Here is a 16,573-nt window from a genome sequence, read left to right on the forward strand (position 1 = left end):
TCTTAGTCCCAAGAGCGAACAATCCCCAAAACAAAAAGCACAAACAAAAGCCTTCCCCCCACCAAGATTTGAAAGTATCTTGTCCCCTTATTGGTCCTCTGGTCAGGTGTCAGCCAGGTTTACTGAGCTTCTTAACCCTTTACAGGTAAAAGAGACATTAACCCTTAACTATCTCTTTATGACAGCCCCTGCCCTGGGGGCTGCTGTGGAGCCTGCAGCCTGAACAGGCTGGCAATCGCTTCCTTCCCACCTGCTGTTCCAGAGTTTAGATGAGGGCTGGAAAGTCTTCCCCATGCCAGTGCTGTGCAGGGCTTTGCCACATGCAGGACTCAGCTCCTCCTGGCCAGAGCGCCGAGCCAGAGCGTTGGTGTAGCCAGTGGCAGTAGGGGAAGGAAGGAGCTGATTCTCCACACAGTGCTGGGAACAAGATGCGTCCCACCAGGAGGGGCTATGGAGAAGCAACAGGGCTGGGGAGGCGGGGGCAAGAGGCAAAGCAGGGAGAGGACAGCGAGAGGGGGAGCATGTAAAGGGCCGCTGGTTGGGCAACAGTGGTGACATGTGAGCGGCCGCTGCCTGGCACCTGCCTGCACTCTCCAGCCACCGCAGCTTGCAGTGTGCAGTCAGTACTGGCCAGAAACAGGCAGGGGGGGTGAGGCCCTGATGGCTGAAAACTGGCATGCAACAAGGGCTGTGCTGATGAACTGGCAGGGGGAGTGGCCAGCTCCACACACTGCATCTTTGCTCCACCACCACCTTGCACACCCACCCCCATTGTCAGCCCCTGGACCCCCAACTCACTACTGTTGGGCGAGCGGCTGGCAAGCAGGGATCCATCTACCTGCAGTACCTGCCAGTACTGATGGGGGGAGAGAGACAGAAAATATGGGACATCTGCAGAAGCGCTTAAATGTGGGACTGTCCCTTTGAAAACAGGACATCTAGTCACCGTATACATGTCTGTACAGCACCTGGCACAGTGGGGCCCTGATCCCTGAGTGGGGTTCCTTGTCAATACCATAATGCAAATCATATATTACAGCAATAACTAGCCTGGTTCAGAAGCACTGTGCTGAACACATTGTTGCTCATGGTGTGGAAAAGGACATCTGTGGTCAGCATCGTGTCAGCTGGCCACGGTGACCCCCAGGAATCTTTCTAGTGTTGTTATTGTGGTAGCAACTGAGGCCTAGTCCTGGAGCAAGAGGACCAGTGTGCTGGGTGCTGCACAGACACAGAGCAGAGACAGTCTCTGCCCCAAAAAGCTCACAGCCCAAGGGAAAGATTCTAGGGTTATCCGTGACCAGCTGACACCATGTCACACACGACATGTCGTGTCTACATTGAGGCTGAATTCCTTCCTCTGTAGAGACCAAGGACCAGGATTTCACCCTGAGTGGTTAGTGTTGTTAACACACATTCTAGCACCAGGCAGTTGCCCTGCGCACAGAGGCCATAAGGGCCCTGGCTGGGCCACGCTCATCTGGGGAGAGCTGGATTTGCTGATCAGAAGCCGGGAAGCTCTGGGGGTTTAAGAGCTGTCCTTTGTGGTGTTGTGTGTTGGTTTCTGTTGTGGCCCTGGAGCTCACAGACTGTTCATCTGCAGGAAGGTTGGGGCTCTGACTGTGCTGGCTTGTGGGTAACAACTTCAACACCACTCAAGTGATTTAGGAGCTGAGGACTGGAGTCACAGGGTTGCAGAGCCAGATTCCCAGGTGCCCTGCTGCCTAGGGGACTTCACAGCCCTGAGTTGGCACACAGGTTCCCCATAGAATGTCTGGGCAGAGCGAGACACCTACCAAAGGGCCCCTCAGAAGCCAGCACAGTGAGCAAGCAACTGCCTAAGCCAGCCAGTGAAATGCAGGGGGAAGGGGGAAGGGCCCAGATTCACAAAGTGGGATTTAGGCATCTCACTCCCATTGATCTGGACCCTAGATGCCTGACTGTCGGGCTGGAGGGAGACACCTCCAGTAAACCCTCACCTGGAATTAGGCAGCTAAACTCAATCAGCCCTTCCTTGCACAGAGCCAGAGAAATAAACCCCTCCTCCTGCATTACAGCCAACAGCCCAGGGTCAGGGAACTCAGATGGGATGTGATGTGAGAGGCCTAGAGTCAAATACCTGCTCCAATAACCATTTAATTATTTATCCAGAGTGGACCATCTCCAACAGAGGAGAATCAGCCCATAGTATGTTACTAGGGGGCTCACCTGGGATGGTAAAGACCTGGGGTCAAATCCCTGCCCCAAATCAGGCAGAGGGGGAGAATCAAATCTGATTCTCCTACAGCACAGGTGAGTGCTTCAACCAAAGACTCTTAGGTATTCTGATCACATGCCTCCACTCTCTGTCTCTCTCACCTGCTCCCAGCTGTCTTCAGAGCAGGGCCTGAACTGAACTAGTAGGTGCTCTGAAAGCAGTTAGCCGTTACTCTATGTCCTTTTGCGGATCTGGCTCTTGACTCCTGTTGAAAGTCAATGGGTCTTATGCGTTTTTTCAGTATTTTACCCTGTGTTTTTAGGCTGAACAAGAGCCCTGTAAAGAAGCTGGAAACTAGAGCTGATGAAGAATGTTTTCATGAAAAGTGGCTTTCAAAATAATTTTTCATCCCCTCATTGTCCTATTAGTAATCCTAACTGTTATGTTGATTCTGCCTTAAAACAATTACATAAAGTGTGACCCACTCAATACCCCTGAATTGAAGGGTCAAAAGGGAGACAATGTAAAATTGATAAATAAAATTGTTTTTAATTGTTCACTTTATTAATGTAACTTCTGTTCACCATTCACTACACTTGCATACACTGTAACTTCTGTTCCCTGTTTGCCATATTGTAATTCAAACCCCATTTTAAAACACTCACTCCATTTTGTAAAAGCTTCCTCCAACCTTCATTTCTGCAAACCCTGCTGTAATCTTATTAGTTTAGTTTAGATGTGTGACTGAGGTATGGATGGATAATGGAATCAACCTCCAGCCCCAGCCTGTCCTGATGAAATAAAGTTCAAACCCCACTGGCTGAAGATGCAGACAAGAGCCCTAACAAAGTAAGAAGAGTCCACACTAAAAAGAAAAGATACAGTAGAAGGAAGATCAAAGCCAGGTCTCAGGCTGAAAGTCAGGCCTGCAATTGATGGTGATCAATCACCAAACCCAGAGGCAGAGTGACACAGCAAGACCTATAGACTCTGGATTCAAACTAAAGCCTACAAAAAGGATGGATGAGATGGGAGACTTTGGGTAACATTCTGCTGCCAACATGGAAGGACATCGGTGCATGCCCGACAGAGACCTAGCTCGGCCTTGTGCCTGGTTTTCCTGGTGAGTTACCACCACAAGCTATGAACCCAAGCTGCAAAATCAAGCCACGAACTCAAGCTATCTTCAGGACTGGTAACTATGCAGCAGCTGCAGAACATCTGATGAGTGTGTGTGTGTGTAAATGTGTGTGTGTGTATAGGTATTAGGTATAATGTGTGTGTATAAGCATTAAGATATTAGTTATTGGTCATAAATCAGATTGTTATCATAATAAATTGCATTCTTGTCCTTGCCCCTGAAAAAATCCGGTGTATTTTGTCTGTACACACTGTGTTAATAGCCGGTTGAACTGATCAGAAATTTCCTTGTGGACAATTTCCCAATGGAAATCTGGTTTCTGTGAAATGAGGATTGCCAATGCAGCTGGATGAATCCTGCGGAAGAATTTCTGAGTGTGAGAACATGGGGCTGTAAGGAAGAGGCCTCGGTGGGACAGTACTGAGAATATAAATTCAAGCAAATTTCTGGAGAAGGGCAGTCACAATCCAAGGCTGGGTCCTTCCTACTAAAGGCAAACCAAACCACACAAGACAGAGAGATCGGTTTTACCCCACTAGGCTAACCAGAAGTCATACAAGGATATTCTCAGACCACTTCACAGTTTCCAGTACCCACCAGCACACTCCTTATTGACTGATGGTCTATGACAAACAATACCCAGTAAATCAGAGCAAAAAGGTTGTCTCCAATCCTAAAAGGAACAAGCCCCAGACCAGGTCACTATAATACAAGTCATGCTCTTAGCCAATCGTTATAGAATCTAAATTAAAGTTTATCATAAAAAGAAAAAATAGAGAGAGTTAAAGATGGTTAAATGACATCAACATACATATAACAATTGCAAAGTTTAGTAGTCTTAATGGATGTACTGCGATTTAAAACAATCAATTTTGGAGTACAAACTCTCCAGCTTGGATGGTTGTTCAGTCCTCGTCAAAGCTTCAGTTCAAGCAAAGTTTCCCAGAGGTCGAAGCAGGATGAAGACCGCAGATGAGAAGATGCGCTCCTTTTGTAGTCTTTTCTATGTGCCAGTGCTCCTTTTGTCCACAAACCAGCTGCCAAGCACATAGCTAGAAGCCCTTAAAGTTCTCTCCATAGGCATATCCTGCCTGCCGTTGCTGAGTCATAAGGTGTATCTGCCTTGTGTCTGTAAGCAGAGTCAGGATAGCACACCCTAACATCGTGGGATTGTAGGAGCGGTGGACAAGAATTCAAGAATTTCAAAGAGTGTGAAATTTGCAATTGCATCCACCCCTACTTTAGCATAAGTCACAGCAGACATGGAATGAGTTATTTAACAGCTCTGGGAATCCAATTTTGTTATGGGCAGGAGTAATAAAAAAAATTTGTCACCCCCTGATTGTGTGAATGGGAGTTGGGGCTGGTTGTGACAGAGATGACTCAACCTCATTGGGTGGTACCGCTAAACAGGGACAGTGGGTCCAATGCTCCTCTCATAATGGAGAGAGTTGGGGTTTGGTGTGCCTGCTGCCTTTGGAGGGCTGGAAATCAATGCATTAGCTCCCTGCAGGATGTAAGAGAGAGCTAATTTGAATCTTTTAAAGTCCTCTAAGATATTACTGAACGAATTCATATTAGCGCCAATATGCACAGGCTTCCCTACAAGAGCATAAGATCAACAAAGTACTGTTAACCTGTAGAGAGCCTGAAGCCTATTGGCTAAGTCTGCAGGTGAGGCAGTTGACAGTGTTTGAGTAACCGACAGTGATGAGTAAGTGTTTGCATGGACACTGAGGAGCAGCGCGACAGGAGCAGCACTGCTGGGAGTGATGAAAGGTTTGTGTGATGCTGAGAGAACTCCGAGGCAGAGCAGTTGGCCCTGGCCCATGTAGTGCCCTTAAATCCTGTGTGACTCCCCCACCCATTCACCAGGCCTGGGGGAGTAAAATCATGCAGATAAATCTTGAATCTGGGGTGGCACTGACAGAGATTTGGGTTGTGATTTGGGTAATCGGACTTAAGACCTAAGGGGAAAGGACAATTGCAAAATGTACTTGAGGTATGGTTTTTGTATGGTGTTATAATCTGTTGTGGTGTTCTCCAGTGGGATGCCGCTTTGTTCCTTCCTGTAATTAAAAGGATTTTGCTACACTCAGACTCCGAGCTTGCGAGAGGGGAAGTATTGCCTCCTAGGGGCGCCCAGGAGGGTGTGGTATGTAAGTGTCCCAGATCACTGGGTGTGGGCTCGAGCCGGTTATGCATGGTGTTATTAAAACGGAACCCCTGGATACTGAACCCGGCCCTTGTTGCTGCCAACTCAGAGGGGCTGAAGGGTTACATCTCAATGGGTCAGTTGTATAGTTGATGGTCCTTAATGGACCATCAAGCAGCCTAGGCAGAGCTGATGCCAAATTGGAGGTGCCTGAGGTGTCACCCAGAAGCATAGCACAAGTTTGAAAAACATACATACATACATATCTATAACTCATAATGCAAAGGCGATACAAATATATAAACAAGATTATCATATATGGAAAATTATAACATTTTCATAGACACCGTACTTGACCTCCTTTGTACAATATTTGGTGCAACTATAGGTCCTTGGTTGCAACAGTGATCTATATGGTCACAGTTCATGTCAGTAATGTCACAGGGGGATATAAATGCTGCCACCCCTTCTTCCTGAGACAACTAGAAACCAGTAACCAAAGCATGGGAAAGTTGTTACTCCCCTCCCTGGGAAATATGGAGGGTCCAATGGGAACATCTCACATGAGGATTATTGCTGAGTAAACTCTCCCAGGAAAATCCCACTTTCCTGGCAGTTCTCGCTGGATTATCGCACAAACCTAATGTCACAATTAAGAGGTTAGAAGTTCCTCTGTGCCCTCTCTGGGTGACCTCTCAGGCCTCTGGGTACCGATGGTGCTCAACCCTGCCAGCAGGTCCAACTGCACTTGGTACCTGTGGTTCCACCCACTGCAGCTATGACCAGCTATGACTGCAGTGACACAAACAGCTTCTTCCACATAGTCTTGTTTGATCTCAACAGCAGGAGCCGTCACAGCCAGAGAACAGGATTTAACACAGTAAAAGGCTCCTTGCAGATCTACCTCATCCCTAGACCTAGGCAGCCTGTCCTACTTCAGGCCCTCACTTTTGGGGCTGCGGCTGTCTCTTCCCACAGTCTCTGCCTGTCCCCTCCACATACTTCAGTGCATCTGTCACTGCAGCCCAAGATCTATGTTCCCTCCTCTGTCCCTAAGCCTGGTTAATGACCAGGTGGCTCAGCAGGGGCCGGAGGGGACTTCACAGCGACGGCTCTGCAGTGTCCCTTACCCCTTGCAGTGTTTTCCAACTCTTGTTTGAATTAATTCCTTGTGTTCATGTAGTGACAAAACCACCCCGCCCTCCCAGACACACACACACCAGTCAGACAAACAGAGCACACAATGTTCAGAGGTTATTACAGGGTAGCTCCAAACCCATCACACCCACTGATTGTCATTTATTCCTCTAAGATCCCCTCACCCCCTACCCATGGCAACCAGTGTCCCGCCTGCACCAGGAATCCTATTGCTTCTCTTGGATTCACCTCCACCAGCTACAAGGAGATCAAATGCCAACGGCACCACAGCAGCCTTTCCTCCACTAGGATCTGACATCAGGAACGCTGCCTGGCCCAGCCAGCTCATCACACACACACATCTTTTGCCTAGCGTGGACCCAGCCTTTGTGGACAGCACTGCCCAGGGCTCCCCACCCCGCAATTCACTGCTGGATCCCATCACAACCTGTAATAAACCAACAGCCAGGACCTAGGGTTTAAAGGCAGCACACCCAGCAGTAAAGCCAGACACGGCACACAGGGGCATTGAGGTCACACTTTACAGCTCCACACCACAGCCACAGGCTAGAGACTGGCTTTTTATTTGTTTTAAACCAAAGCAGAGATTCTCCCCAAATCCCAGGACTCCAGGAGCTGGGGCTTTAAGGGAAATAGCAAATGCCATAACACTTGGCAACCCGGCAGCTGACAGCCTGTTCCCCTCCTACATCACCCCCCCCACTACAATTTCCAACAGCGTCTGAACGTCCCCATGTCCTTGTCCATGAGAAGCTTCTGTAGCATTGTCCATCATCCCTGCTGCTCTGTGAGACCAGCCAGCCCTGCCAGAGCCCAGGGGAGGGTTCTGGTGGTTGGGGGGTGGGTTCAGCCCTGGGGGTACTTGTTAGGGGGTTTTCCCTTCACCCGCTTCCCCTGGTTCTTGTCACACAGACAGAAAGCAGAAGTCCGAAGTGGAGGCAAAGCGTTGTTTCTTGGGGTTTAGATCCAAGCAAACATTCAAAGCCCTTCACACCAGTCAGGTTTATATTTTCAAGCTGATAGAGTTTTCCTCTCCCCCTCCCCCAACTACAGCTCTATATGTCAATAGAAGCCCTTCTTCTTCTACCCCCTAGCACAGTGACGGATCTTCCTCTTCCCAGCGTTCTGGTTCCAGCTCTGATGCTGCAGAGAGTTTACCCTGTCCCCCTTCCTAGCTCTGACGCTGCAGAGCCTTGCCTGTGTCCCTGCTCCTCATTCCCCTGTTCCCAGTCCCCCATTCTCCCATTATCATTATCATTCCCCTTCCCATTCCGCCCCCCACCCCACCCCCCTTCTTCTTAGCAGGCCTAAATATACCTGCAATGCACAGCCCAAGTCACACCCCTTATAACTTATGGTCATGTTCCATTCTGGAGGGTTGTGCTTTGAGGTGTTCATCCCACCCCCTTTGTACCCCTTGGGAGGCGTAAGGCATGAGGCTGTGCTCCAGTCAGGAGCAGGCATTTCTCTGGTCTTTTAGTGTTTTACCTCCCCCCTCCCCAACCCCCAGTTGCCCCTCTCAAGTGGTTACCTGACCTTGCTTTGAGATAAGGAGTTGAGGCAGTCAAGTCTGCACTCATATATTACACTCCCATCATAGCCTGTAATGCTTTTAGCTCTAAGCCCCAGCTGGTTGTGGGAAATGCAACACACAGCATCTTTGTCCTTTCTTCTTCACACACATTAGTAAGGATGTAAAAGTATTAGAAGTCAAACCCAAAATTCTATCTCAGGCTAACAAACACACTTATATGCTAACAGTGCTGCTCAGTGTGAGGCTATCACAACCCAATCTGATACATAGAGGGCCCGATCCTGTCACCCATTTGCACGGTCTGAGGCTGGCAGGAGCAGCATGTGTGTCTGCAAAACGAGATCCTTCGCCTCTGCATCCCCCCACCGATGTGTATTGAATTTCCTACATTTAACAGTCATGTTAACATAGTTCTCTCCAGTTAGCCCATTCCAGTTTCACAAGGAGTTGGTTTAAAGCATTATCAAGAATTGCTGTGGTTCTTCTTGAAGTTCAGGGAGAGAGAAAATTTCTGACGTGTCACCATTTCCCCACTTTCCCTGTGGGGCGAGGTTCTTTCTCAGGTGTCAGTGTTTGGGTCTGATTCCCCTGGTCTATTTCCTGGCCTTGTATCCCTGGAACAAGAGTCAGGTCCAGAGATCCCCTCTGAAGTCAAATTCTGAGTGTTTTTCTTTGAATGATTCCCTTTGCCCCACAGGAGGGTTTGGTGTGTGGGGGAGGAGGTTCAGCTCTGGTGTTTTTGGTGTTTCTTTTTCCCCTTCTCTTTGGGGGATGTTTCCAGCTGTGGATGCCCCTGCTCTGGTTTATCCTCCTGCTTCCACTTCAGGAGCAGGTTGGTGGGCAGGAGCTTTTACAAATTTTCATTCTCAGATGCCTCAGTGCTGTTTTCTCTCACTTGCTTGTTTCCAGGGGCAGGGCAATGTGCAGCGGCTGGGGCTGTTTCTGCAGTTGCGGATAGCCTTGTGTCATTTTCTGTCCCTTCCCCATTCTTGGGGGCAGAGGGTTGTGCAGGCGCTGTGGGATTTCCCTGACTAACAGACCCACTAACTCCTAATTTCAGGGGGAAATCCCAGTCGCTGGGGGGGCAGATGCTGAGAGGTTTCCCCTGGTCCTGCCCTGCAGCACGACCAGGGCTCAGAAATGGGTACAATCTCTCAGAAACTTCGACAGGAATCTCCAGGATAAGGGCCATTGAATTGACACTGTAAAACGAGAGACTCCCCCCTTCTAGATCCAGATACACCCCAATCACTGTTGGCTTCACATCCCACTTCTGGATCACAGTGTCAGCCTCCCTGGGGTGATACTGCTTCTCAGATCTCCTTACAGCCCAGCACCCGCAGTCGGGGAAACTGTCCAGCCTCTGACATGTCACTTTGTCCCTCACAGTCCTACTCAGCACCCCCAGCACCCAGTCTGGGCTGTCTCCCACCTCCACCTCCCAGTACACCCGGCAAGCCCCTGCCTCCTTATCATGATCCTTCCTGGCCAAAAATCCATCCATCCCCACAGCGATCAGGGGCCCAGATGGGGCAGCTGGCCCTTGGGAATGCGCATTGTGCCAGACTGTTCTGCCATCTTTAGACATGGTGAGTTTGGCATGTTTGCATTTCCAGTCGAGGGTGACAGGAACTGGGGAGAGAAACCAAAATAAACTCAATAGCCATGTATCAGTTGGGGACCCCACGATCCCGCAGGAGAGACATTCCAGCCAGGACAGCTGGAGCAAAGGACAGAGTGTTAGGGGTTGGGGTGACTAGTGGGATAGACCATGCGAGGCTGGGTCCAGCCATGGGCTCTGGGGAACTGCAGGGCTGTGGCAGGGCCTGGCCCCTGAGCTGGTGGTATGTGGGGGGAGATATAGTGGAGAATTGAGCTCTTTGTATCTTCTCACTCCCCACCCTGCACAGGATCTGTCCCTGGGAGGCATTAAGGCTCCTGGGGGCCCTGGAGGGTGTCCGGGGGGGAAGACTCTGCAGGCTGTGGAGGCAGGGCTGAGTGGGGCTGTAGGGGGAGCTGACGGGGTAGGGATGGATCATCACTGAAGGGCCAATAAGATGTGTGTGCAGGGGTGTCAGGACTAGCTGAGAGGGGGATTGTGAGGGAGCTGCCCAGGGATGAGACTTACAGCTCAGGGCAGCATGTTCAGGACCATTTGTGGCATCCAGCCCCATGGCTCTGCAGCTAGCGCACACCCTGCCCCACCTTCCCCATAGGAACCCCACACTATGACAGCTGACCTATGTAACACCGATACCACTAATCCCAGCATGGTGTCACCTCAGCCCCTTGCAGCCTCACTCACCCATGTAGCTCCGAGCCTTCCTGAACTCTGCAAGGAAAGAGGAACAAACGTGGTCAGGGGCCCTGCAAATACAGGGAACTGGGTTCCACAGGAGATGCCGTTCTGGGAGAGGGGTCATTGGCATAAAGAAAGGAAATGAGCAATGTGAAATGTGACATGAAAACACATCCTCTTACCTCGCTCTACAACCTCCCTGCCTGAAATGGAAAGAGACAGAGTTATTCTCTGTCATTTATGCAGAGGGCTCAGTTCTTTGTGTTGCTCTGTGACCCTGTGATTGCTTTACACATGGTTCATGGGCCCTTCCTGCTGAAGGAGAAATGTTCCGACTACATGAAGTGAAAGATAGCCCCTTTCACCTCAAAGACCAGAAATCTCTGCTAATGGCAATGACCTGTTCTCAGGGATGGTTTATATTGTCTCTTTGTATTGGAGACTGGAGTAAATGTTGCACTCAGTGATGCTGCTGTAAATCCACAATAACTCCATCTGCTTCACTGCAGCTAATCTGGTTTACATCGGTGTTACCTAGAGCAGAATTCAGGTCAGTAAGAAGCTGCTGTTTGGCCATGGTGGTCCCTAGCAGATTGAGGATTTTAAAGGGACACTGGTAGGATACAAATCCCAAGTGGGATTTGCCAAGCATCTATCCTGGATGGGAGATCTGGGTCTGGATCCAGATTCAGCTCTGATGTCTTCATCTCTTCTGTCTAAGGGGAATTACTAATAACCCTTTGGAGCATCAAAGCTACACACTGCAGGTATAACTAGGGGATAGCTGGACCTGGAGAGGACTGGAGCTCAGTTCTGGGATCCAGCCTTAGAAACAAATATGGACGCTCTGCCCAGGGGCTCTAATGGGGAGGTGGATGATCTTACCAAGCCTCTCATGCAGTGTCTGGATTTCTGGGGAGAGAAGAAAAGGAGACCATCATGGGTTCAGTGTGGGTCATTCTAAGCACAGTGACATGGGCCTGTTCCAAACTCTAGGTACAGCTCCACTGCAGCTGGGAGTGAGCTTCCCAGTTTGGCACAGATCAGTGTTAGTTCTGCTCGAGCTTATGCACTTAAAGCAGCCGGGTATCTGGGGATAGCATGTGCAGTTGCTTAGGCTAGTTGCTCAAGTACAAACCCCTTTAATCCTCCTGGGTACATTCACAGGTGGCTACCCTGAGCTGCTTCCTCTGCTACCCCAGCCACACTGCTATTGTTAGCGCGCTAGCTCAAGCAGAGCTAGTGTGTATCTGGATACTGGAGCTGTGAAGTTTGCTCCCACCTGCAGTGAAGACGTACCCGATGAGCCAAGGATCTCAGAACTGACAGGACATGGCAGACAAAAATGTCGTTAAGGAACAACAGACAAGGTCCCAGATCAGTCCCTAAAGAGGGCCCACAAATTGCCTGGGGGCAGCACCCCGGATGCTACCATTGCAGGGAATGAGGGAAGAGAGTGTCACTTAAGAACATGTATCCTGTAGAGAGAGGCCTGCACTGCTGCAGCCTGTCATCTGGCCTCAGAGCTCCTATTTCTGGCCTGTGCCCAATCCCTTTGTGGTGCTGATTCGCAGAAGTGTGTAACTCTAGGGTCAGTGGTTGGGAAGAGCTTAGCTGGGGAAGGGCCCCATGGGGCTGTGTGGGCACTGGATTTATTGTCCACCCCTAGAGACGTGGGGTCAGGTCCTCTCCAGGCTCTTATGGGGACAATGTGGGTGGTGGGGCCCACCACGGTGCACCTCACAGAGTCCATACAGACAGTAGGGTTTGGAGGCTCTGTTCATTTGCGGGCCAGGCCTAGACTAGCAGGGAAGGGAGAAAAGGCCAGGACTGAGGAGCCCAGGGCTGGGACAGCAGGGATGTTGAGGTGGGGATTCAGGGCTTGTCTACACTTCCTGAGGGATCAATGCACGACAATCGATTCATTGGTGGCCGAATAGACACAGTAAATCGACCACCAATCACTCTCCCATTGACTCCTTTACTCCAGGAGAATGAGAAGAGTAAGGGGAGTCGATGGGAGAGCGTCTCCCGTCAATGTCACATAGTACAGTCCCCACGGTAAGTAGATCTAAGCAATGTCGACTTGAGTTATGCTATTCACATAACTCAAATTGCGTAACTTAGATCCATGTATGCCTGTAGTGTAGACAAGGGCTCAGAAACACTGGTGGTGCTGTAGGGAGCTGAGGGCTGACATAGCAGGGAAGCAATGGGCGAGGACTGAGGGGTAGTAGAAGTGCTGTGTGCATGCAAGGAACCCAGCAATGGGATTTTGCAGTTCAGAATTAAGATATAGCCACACAACTGCATGGAGGAAGTTCACCCAGCCCTTGACTCAGGGCTTGTCTACACAGTCCCTTAATTTGGCTTACAGGGGTGTGATTAGCAGTTCACACCAAAGTGCTGCGCTGTAACTGTCCCAGGTGGATGTGACTGGTGTGCACTAAACAGCACCTAGTTTGCAGTAATGTAACCTTCTTCAAACAGGACAGCATAATGCAAACTAGCAACCTTTTAATTCACACCCACAGCATCCCCATGAGGTTTTCACAATGCAGCACTTTGGTGTGGGTTGCTATTCACATCCCCATAAACTGACCCGTTGGGCAGTGTAGCCCTAACGTGAGTCCTGCTATCCATTAAATTCACTCTCCATTGTTCAGGATGGTACTGAAATCTGAGATGCAGACTCTGCAGTGTTTGACTATTTCCAGGGCAGGGCCCACATTCGGCCAAGCTCCCAGCCTACCATCTAACACCCAAGCCCACCAACCCTCAACCACGATGATCCCCATAAGAGACACCGAAGTGCAGAGATCATGATAGGAACCATATGACCCCCACGTCCTCTATAGGGCAAGGGACAAATATCAATCCCCATCCAAAAATGCCACCACCCCGCGTATCAAACACCACACCCCCAGAACCCACTCACCACCAGCGCAACCAACTCATCGGGCACGGCAGGACCAAAGTTCCCCCAGCCCCCACAGCTTAAGCTCCATAAAAACTTTGCCCCAAACAACGACACAAAAAACCCCCCACAAAACAAACCACAACAAAACCCCAACAGACCCACCACAAAACAAACAAAAACAAACGAACGAAAAAAAAACCCCAAAATCCGTCACCCCCACTAGACAAAACACCGCCCCACGAAAAAACACACACAAGACCAACTCACATTGAAAACCCATAAGAAGACTTACACCGACTCCTCCCCAACACGCGAAATCAACACCACAAGGAATCTATGGCACAGAAACCCAGAATAAGAGCCTAAAGCGACCACAATAGTAAAAAAACCCCAAAAACACCGGAATGACATGGCTACCGCGACCATCAAACATGCCCATGTGGCAGTTGCAGGCCCCTATCAAACTCTTTCACCAAATCTGCGACCCCTATAGCGTCCAAAAATACCTGCGAAGCGTGCACTGTCTAGATGAAAAAAAACAAAAAACCCATCCACACGTCCCTCTAAGATTTAGAATATTACCAGCTTAATCTGCGTTAGGCCTGCCACCAACCAGGAGAATTCCCAGTCAGCCTGGTTTTACCTTGAGTCCCCAAAACCTTCCAGCAACCATCCCTGCAGGAGACCCCAAGAACTCCAAATCCCTTGGATTTTCTTTAAAACACCGGAAAAGAAATAAAACCATCCCCCCCGCTCTTTACCCCTCCAGGCTCGTCCCTCACCGGGCTACCCTTGACGAATTATGATCACAAACTCTTTAAGTCCTTATCCCCTTCCCAGAGGGCACACCAGATTCAAGGAAAAACAGAGTAAGAGATTCTACCTCCTCCCCCCTACCTGTCTCCCCTCCACCATCCCTCCCGATGATATCCCAAAAACATCACTACATCCCTGGGCGATCAACAAACAAAAGGAAACAAGCCGGAAAAGCCAAGAGAGAAAGGGAGAAGCAACAAACACACGGAACGAAAAAAGAATGCCGCCAGCAAAGGAAGAAAAAGCAAACAAATCCAACAGGTGGGGTTAAAAGAAAAAGCTTTATAAAAAGAAGAAAAAGACATAAAAAACATAAAGATTCTCTCATTAACCGCCCCCGGTCCGCCACCCAATATTAAACAGGCTAATGCTTAAAAGAAACAAAATGATGATCTTCACGCCTATTACCCAAAAACCGAGAATAACCAATACATATAAAACTATTCCGCAGCCAAACTAAGCACCACATTGTAAAATACAAAAAAAAAAAAAACAAATACAGCCTCATATGCTTTTTTCTACCTATTGTAACTATAACAACTTTGAAACGAAGAATATAGAGCAATTGAGATAGATCAGAAAATATATCCAACATCTCCTAGCTGAAGATCCAGACAAAGACAACAGACGCAAAACTGTCCCTCTTCCCAGCTTTGGAAAAATCGCGAGTTTCTGATTTCGGCATCCTCTGTCAGGTGTATTGGTGCTCTTTGTTCAAACACCCTTACTCAGAAACGTGAAAGAAACAACTTGAACCCTTAGCTCAATTTAATACTATGACAAGGCCTTTACTCTACAGGAATAACACGTTCCATAAGTGACAACATAACCTCCTTCCCCTCATTCCTGCAATGGGAGCAATCTGCGGGTCCTGTACCTCTAGGCAAATTGTGAAGGCACCATTCATTTAGGACTGGAATTCATGCGACCTTTGTCATGCATTGTCCATTAACAAGACAATTTGTCCAATACTGCCCATAGTCCTGCTCACTTACTGAAGATCACTTGGCAAAAAACAACTCTCAGGGTACGTACCTCTTAATACGCCCTCTTCAGTGGAAACATGGAACACGAGAACTTCGCGCGCAAGGTATCACAGCACACACCTGCGTCTGCTGAAAACTAGCACGCTAACAATGCAGTGTCGAGCTTTGGGAGGTAGCAGAAGAGAAGCAGCTCAGGTAGCCACCTGAACCTCGTAAACTGACCGAGGGTATTTAAAGGGGTTATCATGTTATTATATGTACGTTGAAGCACTGTAGACCTAAGAACTGCAACGTAAGCATATCCCAGAAACCCGGGCCTTTTCTCTGCTGCTTTAAGTGATGCATAAGCCGGCAGAACTAACGCTTGATCTGTGCCAAACTGGGAAGCTCACTCCAGCTGCAGTGGAGCTGTCCTAGAGTTCTGGAACAGGCCCATGTTCACTGATGCTTTTGAATGACCACCCTCAACCCATTGGGATGGTCTCTTTTCTCAGCTCCCAGAAAGGCCAGATGCCTGCAATGGTGAGAGGACTGGTAAGATCATCCACCTCCCTATTACAGCCCCACTGGGCAGACCGTCGCCGATATGGTGTATATCTAAGGCCGGATCCCAGAACTGAAGTTCACGTCCTCTACCAGGTCCAGCATATGTCCCTTTAGTTTACCTGCAGTATGTGTTTATTGCTCCAAAGTATTAGGTCATCCTCGTTTCACAGAAGGTGAAGCGAATCAGATCTAGTTGCCAGGGGATCCCAGTCTCACAATGTCCTATCCAGGTAGGATGCTTGCAAACCCCATTGGGAATTTTTTTTTGTTTATGTTTCTCACCAGTGTCCTTTAAAATCCTTAGTACTTGCTGGGGACCAGCATGGGCCAAACCGCCAGCTCTTATGGCTGAATTCTTGCCCTAGGTAACACCGGATGTAATTCAGTGCCATGGTCAGGGCGTTCCCAACAGTCCTTATACACAGGGTGTCATTTATTTTCAGTCACTGTACAATCAGAGTTGTGAGTGCTGCCACAAGGCAGCAAGAAATTCTGGCAAATGTAGATCAGTGACTGCTTAATATAAAATAATAATTATAATTAATATTTAAATAATATATTAAAATATAAATCTTGGAGGAATGGATGGGGGGGCGCTAAGAAAACAGTCCCCTTATTTTGTAATACAATGCTGGCCAACCTAGTGTGTCTCTTTTCTCTTCCTCATTTCAGGAAAGTGGAGAAGATGCCTTGAACTCAGTACTGGCCTAACCCCTGGTAAAACAAGTGTCTTGCACTTTCATTGCTAATAACAAAGCTAGAAAAAAACACCCATGTTGTTGTATGGCAGACTTCAGTCACCTGCTGATCATGTCTGCCTA

General features: G+C 48.9%; 1 protein-coding gene across 1 annotated transcript in view; it reads right to left on the reverse strand.

Annotated features, from left to right (window-relative positions):
* Positions 1–8,909: 8,909 nt before the first annotated feature.
* LOC116819908 (butyrophilin-like protein 3) overlaps positions 8,910–16,573 on the reverse strand; it is a 25,727-nt gene continuing 18,063 nt past the window's right edge. The window contains 4 exon segments of the mRNA XM_075070514.1: positions 8,910–9,817; positions 10,491–10,517; positions 10,667–10,687; positions 11,370–11,396. Of these exon segments, the coding sequence (XP_074926615.1) occupies positions 8,910–9,817; positions 10,491–10,517; positions 10,667–10,687; positions 11,370–11,396 (983 nt within the window).

This window comes from Chelonoidis abingdonii, chromosome 11, assembly GCF_003597395.2.
Source record: "Chelonoidis abingdonii isolate Lonesome George chromosome 11, CheloAbing_2.0, whole genome shotgun sequence".
Classification (NCBI taxonomy): Eukaryota; Metazoa; Chordata; order Testudines; family Testudinidae; genus Chelonoidis; species Chelonoidis abingdonii.